The sequence below is a fragment of the Nelumbo lutea genome, chromosome 8 (genome assembly GCF_056320005.1).
Source record: "Nelumbo lutea isolate HS-2025 chromosome 8, American lotus-T2T, whole genome shotgun sequence".
Classification (NCBI taxonomy): Eukaryota; Viridiplantae; Streptophyta; class Magnoliopsida; order Proteales; family Nelumbonaceae; genus Nelumbo; species Nelumbo lutea.
In genome coordinates, this window is record NC_142691.1 from 18,727,633 (window position 1) to 18,740,759 (window position 13,127).

The 13,127-nt window shown below is 34.2% G+C and overlaps 1 protein-coding gene and 1 pseudogene across 2 annotated transcripts; both read left to right on the forward strand.

Moving 5' to 3' along the window:
* The first annotated feature begins 1,275 nt into the window (after positions 1 to 1,275).
* Positions 1,276 to 3,732, forward strand: LOC148843129 (flotillin-like protein 4 pseudogene; annotated as a pseudogene). Its single transcript, XR_016103823.1, has 2 exons — positions 1,276 to 1,852; positions 2,988 to 3,732. The product of XR_016103823.1 is annotated as a flotillin-like protein 4 pseudogene (transcript).
* A 7,072-nt stretch (positions 3,733 to 10,804) lies between these two features.
* LOC148843130 (flotillin-like protein 4) lies at positions 10,805 to 12,570 on the forward strand. Its single transcript, XM_088959043.1, has 2 exons — positions 10,805 to 11,773; positions 11,915 to 12,570. The coding sequence occupies exons 1-2, from the start codon at positions 10,847 to 10,849 to the stop codon at positions 12,428 to 12,430; spliced, it is 1,443 nt and encodes a 480-aa protein (XP_088815169.1). The 5' UTR covers positions 10,805 to 10,846; the 3' UTR covers positions 12,431 to 12,570.
* The last annotated feature ends 557 nt before the right edge of the window (positions 12,571 to 13,127 follow it).

Genomic DNA, 13,127 nt, shown 5'->3' on the forward strand with positions numbered 1-13,127 from the left:
GAACTTCCTGTTCATGACATATTATAAGGGTGTGGGGTAAACGATTATTTGCAATTATAAATATGTTCAGTTGAAAATCTTGTATATGCATGATCTATATCTGTATTTCTGACCTAACAGAGTAATAGAGTGGGATAATATGTCATACTAGGGAGCTCACAAACAGCCAAAGTTTTTCCCAGGCCAAAGAGGATAATATTATAGAGAAAATATATTTATTTTAGGGCAAATTAAAAAGAGCCCCTTTACTTTTATTTATAATAAAGGCCCTATGAACTTTTATGTTGCCACAAAGACCCCCTAACCATTAAGTCACTTGATGTAAGGTGTTAAATTACAAAAATATCTTCTAAATGAAATTTTCAAAATGATGAAAATGGGCAAAGTCATTCTCCCTTTTGTCTATTTCAGGCCCATTTTCTGATTTTCTCCTAAACTTTAACCTACACAAACATATCATCAGAGAACCATCTAGCGAGTAGCAGCAAGAACCCTATATCACTCTTTGCTAAAAATTGTTGCCACTATCTCATCAGCAAAATAACTATCCCGTCTGTCATTGTCAAATACAAAAGAGTCAAATAGCAATACCCAAAAAAAAAATATATCTCTTATGCAGCAAAGATTAAAATACCGATACAAGAGGGTCCGATTAGAGGTCTAGGATCTTATTGGACGTATCACAATAATATTTTGATCATTTTTTATTCCATCACAGAGAAAAAAGTAATTTTATTGTCGTCATTGGAGAAAAACCTATTTACACTTATGCCACACCAGCTATTTTAATCATATAAAAACAAATATTTTCAGGAATTGTTGGGTTATCAAAGTGTAAGTGAAAGGATAAATTCAAAAAAAAAAACAAAAGGGCAGTTTTAAAATTTAAAGAAACTTTAAACAGTCAAATGAATATCTTTTATGAAATTTGCTGATAAAGGGGAGTGTTTGTCACAATATAAAAGTTCAGCGGGGTATTTGTTACAAATGAAAGTAGAGAGGGGTATTTGTCAATGGTGTTTATAACTTATAAATAAGCTTCCTCTGAAATTCCCCTCCAGCCGCAACACAAGAAATATAAACAATCTCTAAATTTGTTAAATGTTAACACAAATTTGACTAGAACCAAAGTACAGATAATCGCTAATTTTTTTTCTTTTCGTAAGTGATAATCTCTAGATCTGTCAACTATAAATTCGTCCCTCCTCTTCTAACAAATTGTATGTAAGTCCCACCACCACCACCCTTCTCTTCTCTCTCTCTCTCTCTCTCTCTCTCTCTCTCTCTCTCTGGTATAGCTTACTACACAGACACATACAGCCATGTATAGGGTGGCAAGTGCGTCGCAGTACCTAGCGATCACCGGCGTCGGCATAGGCGACATAAAGCTAGAAAAGAAGGCATGGATCCTTCCCGGCCAGTCCTACACCGTCTTCGACATCTCCCCTGTAAACTATACCTTCGAAGTCCAGGCCATGAGCGCCGAGAAGCTCCCCTTCATCCTCCCTGCCGTTTTCACCATTGGTCCCCGAGCCGACGACGAGACCAGCCTCCTCAAATACGCCAAGCTCATGTCCGCCCACGACAAGCTCTCTGCCCACGTTAAAGAGCTCGTTAAAGGAGTAATCGAGGGTAGAGAGAGGCTGATGTTGCCGAGGCGAACGCGGAGCTGGCGATGAAGAAAGCTGGGTGGGCTCGGCAGTCTCAGCTGGCGGAGGTGGAAGCAGCCAAGGCGGTGGCCATTCGGGAAGCGGAGTTGCAGAAGGAGGTGGAGAGGATGAACGCGTTGACACGAACAGAGAAACTCAGGGCCGAACTACTGAGCAAGGCTAGTGTCGAGTACGAGACCAGGGTATGCACCATCTACTGAACAATTTGAACATAATAGTTAATACAGGCTTAGGGCAGATTCGGATTTTTGGGCCCAAGCCCAACCCAACTTCCTACAAGTAAAACTAGTCAAGCCAAGCCTGGTTATTATGATTGAACAAGCCCAAGCCCAACAATTTTTTTTTTCATAAAAGAAGAGGTTATCAATACTTATCATAGACTCCCCTTCATTTTTATCCATTTGTCTTAGGCCCTGTTCGTTGACCAATATATCTACATTCATTTAGGCTGTGTTTGGTTTGAAGGAAAAAGTGGGGAAAGGTAGAAAAATCTATACAAGATTTGTAAATGTTTTCCTACCTTTTCCTTCCTTTCTTTACTTTTTCCTTCAAACCAAACATAGCCTTAACGTTAATAACGGGTCCTATGGAAAATGAAGATTGATGCCCAAGTAACTAATACCCTCCCTCAACTTGGGTAAGTATGTTATCCTCCATGCTTAACCATGTGTTATTTGGGAAACATTTATCCGAGTAAGCACATTAATGAGGCCTTAAACTTACTTTAACTTTTCAAAATCTCCAAAGACCCGTCTGTATTAGAGATTTTTTGTTATATAAATTAAACTTACCTTCTACCAGGTCACCATTAGTGACCTAGCAGAAGTTGTCCATGCATGGCAGGGCTGCTTAAGGACTTATCTCTTTTTTTCTGTTAAAAATTCACTGTTCATAAGGGCATTTTAACTGCAAAAAGGAAATAAGTCCTTAAAATAACGAATGCTAAATGCAGCCTAATTATTTTAGTGATCAAGCCCATTTGGATGAAGCAAGGTTTTAATAATCGCCTAGAAATGAAACCGCTTTGGCCACTGATGTTCAGGTTGAGTAGTTTGACAGTGCAGCCCGAACGGCCAACCTATGATGTTTTTAAAATTTAAAAGAAATAAAAAATGGACCAAATCGAACGATTTACCAATTCAACTGTCCAAGTCAACAGTTCGCTGACCAATTTAACGTTTTTTAGGAAAACCCAAGTAAATAAAAAAGCAAAGCCAGACATGTGATTGGTTCCCGAGCAAGTTTTAGATTTAACCCTAAAAAATCTAAAATTCAAGCAACTAAGAGTCCAATATATTACATGCTTAATTTCACAAGGTACAAGAAGCAAACTGGGAGCTATATAAGAAACAAAAGGCGGCAGAAGCAGTGCTATATGAGAAGGAAAAGGAAGCTGAGGCACAGAAAGCAATTGCAGAGGCAGCTTTCTTTGCCCGTCAACAAGTTGCAGATGGAGAGCTCTATGCAAAGAAGAAAGAGGCCGAAGGAATAATGGTGCTTGCCCAAGCTCAAGGTGTTTACCTACACACCCTCCTAGAAGCCCTAGGAGGCAATTACAATGCATTAAGAGACTACATGATGATCAACAATGGCATGTTTCAAGAGATTGCTAAGATCAATGCTGAGGCTGTGAAAGGATTGCAGCCAAAGATCAGCATTTGGAGCAATGGAAGCGGCCGGGAGGTGGCCGATGGAGCAGGGAGCAGCAACGCCATGGCGGAAGTTGCCGGAGTGTACCGGATGTTGCCACCATTGTTTAAGACAGTCCATGAGCAAACAGGAATGCTACCTCCAGCATGGATGGGATCATTAACTGATGGAAGTGCCAATTGAGGATTTAGATTCAGCTACATATGTGATTGTTTGTGCCTATATGCAATAAATATGAATGTGTTATATGTAAATGCATAAGAAGTTACTGTTACTTCAAAGGTGTTGATTTCTTAAGTTTGTAATGTATGTACAACAAAAGAAAACAAAATTGTAATTTTATTTGTATTAGTACAAATGCATGAGAATGCAAATGAAAAGAATACAAATTCTGATTTAATTTTATTTTGGATTTTACTGTTCAGATCTTATTACTTTTATTTGTATACAACCAAACAAAATAAGGATAAAATTTCCAACAAAACATTAATCAGAATTTGCACCCAATTCATCTTTATTATCATAGTTTTGTATCAATGCAAATAAATTTTCATCGCAACCAAAGTCACCCTGTATTTTCCTTTCTGACTAAAATATGCAATTGCAATTATGCTCTCAAGAGTTCTCACGAGTCACAACTTAACAAAGCATTAATTCACGGTTTTTGAGAAGATATAAATGGAAGGAACACAGTCAGAGAATGATCCAAAAAAAAAAAAGAAAAACCAAAACTCTTTTAAGAGTTGGTATCTAGCCAATAAAAACCCATTCAGGAAACTCATTTAATAAATAGTTAATTTTTTATATTGAACCGTTTCTTGAGATGATATCAGAAGAGCCTATTTAACCAAATGGTCTAGTTTTCAATTCTTGTCCCTTCATTATAATTAATTAAATTTTAGTACAAGGTATGAATGGGCCAGTGTTTATTCACACTTCAAACTAACTAATCTGACCCTTTTATACAGGATTTGGGTAATTGGATCTTCATTTTAAGTCCTGATATTAATGAATCAAGTATAGGTCTGCATTTTAAGTCCAAATTATAATTGGATCAGGACCGGTTTTACCTATTATAACCCAACCAAACCTGAATCCATCATGCAAATATATATTAGCACTTGACAAGGTTACCTTTCAATATTTACCATATGTCTTTCATTTGTTACCTATGTATGGGTGAATTCGAGTTGAACCAAGTTGAATACCTGGTTATTCGAGCCCGTCTTGCCAAAACAATACTAGGCTTGAGCTCAAATTTGGCTTGGCTCAAAAGCTCGCAAGTTCATGCTTGATTCAACTCGAGTTTGACCATAAGCCAAGCTTCCTATAAAGAATAAAAGTTTTTTTTTGCATAAAAAAATTAAGAATTATAAAAAGTATTTATTATGTATGTATGTATATATATATATATATATATATATATATATATATATACATATATATATATATATATAGAGAGAGAGAGAGAGAGATAGATAGATAGATAGATAGATAGGCGAAAGATATAGATATATAGCTCCATTAGGCTTGCGAGCCTCACTCAAGCTTGGCTTGATTAATAGATAAGCCTATATATCGAATTCAAACTCAGCTCGAAGCTCGATTATAAGTATAACTGAACTTAATTGAACTTTTCATAAACCGATCTCAAATAACTCATAAAAAGCTTGATTCATTTAATAATTTTACATGAAATATAACAATCATTTTATTGGAGATGTTGAAAAGGGAGCAAGAGAAAATAGCAATAAAAAAACCTTATTATTTATAATCGGCTCTATTGGGTCAGATTTAATAAGCTCAATTAGTCTCAATCATTGACAGCTCTATGTCGAATTCCTATTAGAGGGCAAAAAGTCTATGCTGAATTGCTGATATTAATGCCAACCTATGGTGACTCAGTTGGTAGGTTTTCTGACTCGTCGAAGTAGAGACCTATGATCAAATCTCGCTGCCACCAGGGGTGGGGGGTTAAGGGAAAGGGAATGGGCTACCCTAAAAAGAATTGCTGATATTAATGAAGTCTTTATCAGTTGTTACAACTATCAACCTTCTTCTCTCTCTCTCTCAACTTTTAATTCAACATTAAAGTAATTAACTGAAGAGACTTCCTAAACCAACTCGTATTCAAAATAGGTTTTTAAAACCAACCCAGAGAACAAATCAATCAGGGGTCCAGTTCCCAGGTTGAACGGTCGGCCCATACTGATAAAAAAAATATAAAAAATTAATGAAAACTAAAAAATAAAAAAAAATTAAAACCGTTAAATGGTTCAACCACCCAAATCAGTGATTTACTGACTAAATCAATATTTTTTATAAATATCCAGTTTTGGAGAAAAACGGAATTAATCACCTGACTGCTTCCCAATTTTTCCAGTCCGGTCGTCCATTCCGGTCCGACTTTGAAAATCGTGTGTTAAACCAACCAAAGACATAAACTTTATAAAGGGAAAGGTTTTAGAAAATCTAATTTTAGAGACCAAAACAAGGACTTCGTTCTCAAAAACTGCAAATAAAATCTTCGGACTTTTCTGTTAGTATGTAGTACTTGCTGAGACGATTGTTTTCACATATTATATATCGAATACAAACGGCTAGATCAAAAGTTGCAGTTGCGATTCAGATATGCAACAAAGAGAAGACCAGAAGAAGTAGGATTCTGGCAACCTACGATTATAGAAAATATTAAAGTTCCTAGAGTTCTCCCCTGGGTGGAGTCTCCGATACGCAGATTAGATAAAAGGGCATAAAGAGAATGAGAGGCTGAGCTCGCAACAAAAAGCAAATACAATATTACGTGATGCAATATGATGTGTTCTCATCTGTCGTGCCCATATATAAAGGACTAAAGGAGGGGGGGGGGGACTTGGCGAGGGTGTAAGGGTGTTGGTCAGCTCAGGTCTCCTAATATATATATGTATGTATGTATGTATGTATGTATATATAAATGTATATGTTATGGTATAATTTTTTTTGAAAATTTTTCAAATTTTGAAAAAATATGGAAAAATAGGTAATTTTTTTCAAATTTTTATAATATCTTGTGATTTCTTTTTTATCGAATGTTTAAATTTATGTTGATCTACATTTCTTACATTCAAAATCATAATTTTTTTGTGTTATTAATAAATTTATGGAAATTTTATGAAGATATTTGGGGAAATATAAATTAATAAAAAAATTAAAAAATGTAATTTTTCTCTTCCTATAAAGACTAAATTTGTTTTAGATCTATGGATTTATCTATCATATCCAAAGAACAATTGAAATTTCTTCTTTAGTATTTGTTTGATTTTTTATATTTTTAGAATTAAAAATAAATAAATAATAATTAATTATATTTTATCATGTGATCACAAGAATTGAGTATATTATAATTCTATGGATGATCTTTCATATCCACGGACCAATTGAAGTTTCTTATTTAATAATACTTTTTTATAGTTTTAGAATTCTAAAATAATTAATTAATTAATTATATTTTATCATTTGATCACAATGATTGAATATATTATAATTCTGTGGATGATCTATCATATCCACAAAGCAATTGAAATTTCTTCTTTAATAACTATTTTTTGAATATAGTATATAATATTTATTTATATTTTATAATTTTTGAAAATAAAAAATAAATAATTATTGATTATATTTTCACTTAGAAGTTGTGCCAATGCATGTATGGTTGGATGGGAGAATTGAGTTTTTCCCATCCCATAAAGCATTAAAACTTAAGATTTATAATTTATAAATTATAGTTAAGCATATGATTTTTAATAAAATTATAATTACCTACAATATATTTCTTCATAAAACCATTAAAATATATTATTTTAATGTATATACACCTCATTGAGGTCTTATATTTAGTGTTATTGATATATTTGTATGATTTATTAAAGTATTTATAGTGTTTTCAAATGTATCTATGCGTATCTTAGTTTTTCTCCAATATGCGTGCGTATTCGATCCCGATACGTCTCTTAAAATTGCCTTTCCGATACACTTGGCGTTACCAATACTTTAAACCTTGAAGCATCTATAATCGTTCACTGTATGAACGACTTTCGGGGGCTTTTTTTATTTTTTTGGGCATCGACGGTAGACCTGTTCATGGGTAGGCTCGGGCCGGGTTTTTACTCATCATTAATGAAAATACGCTAGGCCCAAGCCCAAGCCCGGCCCTGATAAAAAGCCTGAAGTCCGACCTAATAAAAAAATTACAATTTTCCCTATTCAAATTAGAATTAAAATTTTGGATAGTTTTTTTTTTTCCTATTTAAATGATTAATGGACCTACAAGATGTTTTTTTCCTTTATTTTACATTTTAAAATACAGTTTTACATTCTTAAATCAAAAATTTTATTGAAATGTACATAATCACGTAGTCTATTTTAAGTATAATTTTAGGTTAGGCCGAATCGGACTATTTTGACAAAACCCGATCGCAGCTCAAATTTATTGGGGATTGGACTTTTTATCCCGAATGACTTGAAATATAAAAAAGCAATGTAAGAAGTGGGCCCCGCATTAGAATGTGTGTTAGACTGTAGAGAAAGAAGACAGGAGAAAGACATGGGGGAGAGGAGAGAATTCGGTGCTTGAGTTGACTTTTTTGTATCGTAATACTAATAATCATCGGTGGCATCATGCGCCCAAACCCCCTGTAAGCGGTGCCATCTGTGTCGCTGGTGGAACCGGCCCAGCCAAACCAGTTGGCAGGCAGTCATCGGCAAAGGTAAACAGGTGGATTGAGATGAAGCAGAGACTGTGCTGTTGCAATTTCCGGCTGAAACCAGTCATCGAAAAACGGTAGTAAGCTCCGAGAGAGGAGAAATTGGAAACGGTAGCCAATGGTTTCATTTCCAGCCGGCGAAGAGAGCAGCAAAAATTCCAAACGTCACCTGAGAGATCCGAACCAGTCGGCCAAGGCGACGATCGATTTCAAAGCTAGTATCAATCCAACAAGAATAAAAAACAATACAAAATAGTATCGCCTTTTCTGGCTTTCTTTCTGACCATTTCAGTTTCCGCCGAACAGAGGATTCACTTTCAAGAATTATTTTTCAGTGCCCCCAATTTATTTACCAATAAAAATTTCTTACAATTTATATGTTCAGGAAGCAAATGCTATTTCTGTTCTAACGTTCAAACTAAATGAGAAAGATAAGTGAAAAAACCACTATTCGTCTTACGCTGTCCCCATTCCCTCTTAAGGGAAAACAATAGGTAATATGTTTTAAAAAGGGCAAAAAAAAAATAAAATAGAAAAGGTTTAGTGGGGTATTTTTGTAATTTAATGTATTTTGTTATTGACTTAACGGTCAATGGGGGTATATGTATCATGGTCATAGTAACGGGGTTTTTTTGTAATTTACCCTATTTCTTTTAATATGGAAAAGTGGAAAAATTCTCATATTTCTTAATCTAAAATATTTTATATCATAAATTTATTTTTAACAATACCATTATAATTAAATTTAAATTTAAATCTTTTGAACAAACTAACTAAATGAAAAATAAACCTAGACTAATACAACTTGAGTTGGTGGATTTTCAGTAATGGTCAATCGGTTTTGGGTGACAAACTCTCGACTTAACCAGGTCGATTTGGTTAGCAAAACAGCCTACAACATAACTAAACCAATCCTTGAACACTCCTCATTTCAACTAAATTAATAGTCTAATCTATAATAAATAATAATATTTTACTCTCCAATAATATTAAAAATTTATAGTAAAATACATAATTATTGAAAATAAAATTATAATGAAAATATATTAAATTAGTCAAGAAATAGTGTAGTCTCAGATAACAGTTTAATCTCTAATAAACATTAATCAATCAAATATAAAAATACATAATTATTAAAACTAAATTTATAAAAATATAATAAATATGATAAATTAAATTACAAATTTTAAATAATAGTTGCTTAATCTCCAATAAATATTGACAATTTTCTATTAAATAAAAAAAAAACAAAAATAGATCTATAAATAATTATTGAAAACATATTTATCAAAATATATAATTACTAAATGTAAAATAAATACTAAATTTAGTGTGTATATATATAATGAGTGCACTATTATTGTAAGATTATTACTAATACATATTCTTTTTCGAAAATTTATTTTTTAAAGTTATTAATTGATATAAGTGAAATTAGTTATTTACAATATTAATTAGTTATTTAAATTTTTAAAATATTAATTATTTATTAAATTTAATTATCTATAAAATTATAATTAGTACTATTATTACACAATTCGTTATTAATTTTGTAAAATATTAATTTATTATTAATACGAATATAATGAAATTTGTTATAATTATTTTTCTGATTTTAAGATTTTTTAAAATTTATTACATAATTTCGTTGTTTTAACTATTTAAAATTTAGTCATGTTAAATATTTTGTTATTTAAATATTTAAACAATATGTAAAATATTATAAATGTTCATTATTTGAATTTTATTTATTTTAATGTTATTATGTAATATTAAATATTCTGTTATATAATTATTTAGGTATTTTTAATCTTTTGTTATTTGAAATACTTAGTTATTTAAATATTTAAATAATATTTTACTTTTAATTTTAAATTTTTATTGTTTGAATAACATTTTAAATTAAATAACACGTAAAATTATAATTTATATTGTTACTACATAATTTCATGATGAATTTTGTAAAAATATAGAATTATTAATAATATGAATATTATTAAATCTATTATAATTTATTTTTGTGTTTTGAATAAAAATTTTAAAAGTCAATATATAATTTTTTTATAATATTTAAATAATTCTAAAATTTTTTAATTAAAACTTTCTTTATATAGATGTAGAAAAAAAAGTGGCGGAGAGGATAAATAGGATTTAGAGATAGTTTAGGAGGAAATCTCTCTATTAAATTAGTTAACGTACTGGACGTAAATTTGTTCAACTTAAGTGAACCAATAAAGTTTAAATTAGAACATTACTTGATTACTGAATCAAAAATTAGTGAGCTTCTTAAAGTTATAAAACATTAATAAATCAACAAAGTTATCATAAATTATTAAATTAGAAAATTAGTAAACTAATAATGTTATCATAAATTACTTAAATTAATTACTAGAATAGAAATAGAAAGTCGGTCAAATTATTTAATAATTTACTAATAAAATTACTATCTTAAGTAAATAAGTAAAATCAGTAAATTAGAAAAATTAGAAAATTGGTTATTCCAATTCAAATAAACCTCACTATCGCTTAGGCTGTGATTGGTTTGAAGGAAACAGTAGGGAAAGGAAGGAAAATGTAGGTTAACCTATATAAGGTTTGTAAAGATTTTTCTACATTTTTCTTCCTTTCCCTATTTTTTCCTTCAAACCAAACACAGTGTTAACAAAAACCCGTTCCGTACACGGGTCCCCACTCCCCACTGGTTACAAATATACAAATTTGGCCCCTTTTGCATCCAATCTCTCTCTCTCTCTTCTGCGTCTCTTACATTACTCGCCCACAGCCATGTATAAAGTGGCAAGCCCGTCGGAGTACTTAGTGATCACCGGCGTCGGGATACAAGACATCAAGCTCGCCAAGAAGGCATGGATCCTTCCGGGGCAATCCTGCACTGTCTTCGACATCCCTCCGGTAAACTACACGTTCGAAGTACAGGCTATGAGCGCAGAAAAGCTCCCCTTCGTTCTCCCAGCGGTGTTCACTATCGGCGCCCGAGCCGACGATGAAGCCAGCCTCCTCAAATATGCCAAGCTCATCACCCCACATGACAAGCTCTCTAGCCACGTTAAGGAGCTTGTTCAAGGGATCATCGAGGGTGAGACACGAGTTCTGGCAGCGTCGATGACCATGGAGGAAATCTTCAGAGGAACCAAGGAGTTCAAGCAAAAAGTGTTCGAGAAGGTTCAACTGGAACTCAACCAGTTCGGCCTTCTGATCTACAACGCCAACGTTAAGCAGCTGGTCGATGTGCCTGGTCATGAGTACTTCTCGTACCTTGGCCAGAAGACCCAGATGGAGGCTGCCAACCAGGCTAAGATCGATGTGGCTGAGGCCAAGATGAAAGGTGAGATCGGAGCAAAACTTCATGAAGGGCAGACGCTGCAGAATGCGGCAAAGATCGACGCGGAGACGAGGATCATATCAACCCAAAGGCAAGGAGAAGGGAAGAAGGAAGAGATTAAGGTGAAGACAGATTTGAGGATATATGAGAACCAGAAGGAGGCCGATGTTGCAGATGCCAACGCGGAGTTGGCGGCAAAGAAAGCGGGGTGGACTCAGCAGGCTCAGATGGCGGAAGTGGAGTCAGCAAAGGCGGTGGCCGTCCGAGAGGCTGAGTTGCAGAGAGAAGTTGAGAGGATGAACGCATTGACCCGCACAGAGAAGCTCAGGGCCGAGCTACTGAGTAAGGCCAGTGTGGAGTATGAAACCCGGGTAAGGAGCACTGCCGATCGATCCGGTCATGCTCTTTTTTTCTTTTCTTTTTTTTTCTAAATAAATCCAACTGTTCTTGATGAAATTTCTACGATTTCTGAGGAATTAACGTCCAAAGTGCATATCTGTTTGTAACACAAGGTTCAAGAAGCGAACTGGGAGCTTTATAAGAAACAGAAGGCAGCAGAAGCAGTACTGTATGAGAAGGAGAAAGAGGCCGAGGCACAGAAAGCAATTGCAGTGGCATCTTTTTACGCTCGCCAACAAGTTGCAGACGCAGAATTGTATGCAAAGAAGAAAGAGGCCGAGGGAATAATGGTGCTTGCACAGGCGCAGGCCGTTTATCTGCGGACTCTGCTGGAAGCATTGGGAGGCAATTACAGTGCACTGAGAGACTATATGATGATCAATGGCGGAATGTTCCAACAGCTTGCTATGATCAATGCAGAGGGCTTGCAGGGACTACAACCGAAAATCAGTGTTTGGACTGGAGGAAGCGTCGGGGAGGCTGATGGAGCCGGAAATGGCTGTTCCGCCATGAAGGAGGTGGCCGGGGTGTACCGAATGCTGCCTCCATTGCTTGCAACAGTGCATGAACAAACAAGGATGCTTCCTCCGCCGTGGATGGGCACATTAATTAGCAAACCGGAAAAGTGATTAAGAACAGAGATTTTTTTTATAGCAATTAAGAACAGAGATTTGTGTGTGGGAGTGTGTTATCTTTTGCTTTAATCTATTCAATTATGTTATGTGGAATCAAAGTTGTATAACGATATGCTCTTAATTAGTTCCTATTATTTTCTGTGTGCCTGTTAAAACCACAACTATCATAGTAGATTTAAGACAATCACAGAACTAATGTTTGAGATTCTATGGGATCTGAGAAATTGTCAAACTGATTTAAACTCGAGTGCTCTGGTTAGGAGCTAGATATCACCAAAAAAAACAAGAGAAACACAGGCAGCCCAGCTGCCTCCTTTAATTAACTATTGAGTGGAATTAGAAAAAGAAAGAAGTTCTTCATAATATTGAAAAACTGAAAACCGACTTGATTTTATCACATGAAAGCCTTGTTATTTCAGACCCTACGTAACAATAACAATTCTGTGTCTGAAAAATCATGGTGGCATCGACTGTTGTTGATTTGGTAAAAATTAAGAGAGAAACAGAAAGTTGAGAATTCGTTAAGAACATCTCCCTTAACTTTTTTCTGTTTCTCTAATTTTTCTAACCAAAGGATTTCAGTTGGTTTAATTCATCTATGCCCAATCACGGGGCTATTCTAGGAGGAATCAATTGGAAGATATTTCAAGAATCCAGTCTTCCTCAATTTGATCACTTCAAGCAACTGAAT

Excerpts from the sequence above, each read along its gene's own strand:
- LOC148843130 (XM_088959043.1), top strand. The coding sequence starts at position 10,847 with ATGTATAAAGTGGCAAGCCCGTCGGAGTACTTAGTGATCACCGGCGTC. Across the intron at positions 11,774-11,914 it reads GTGTGGAGTATGAAACCCGG|GTTCAAGAAGCGAACTGGGA; the intron begins GTAAGGAGCACT and ends TTGTAACACAAG.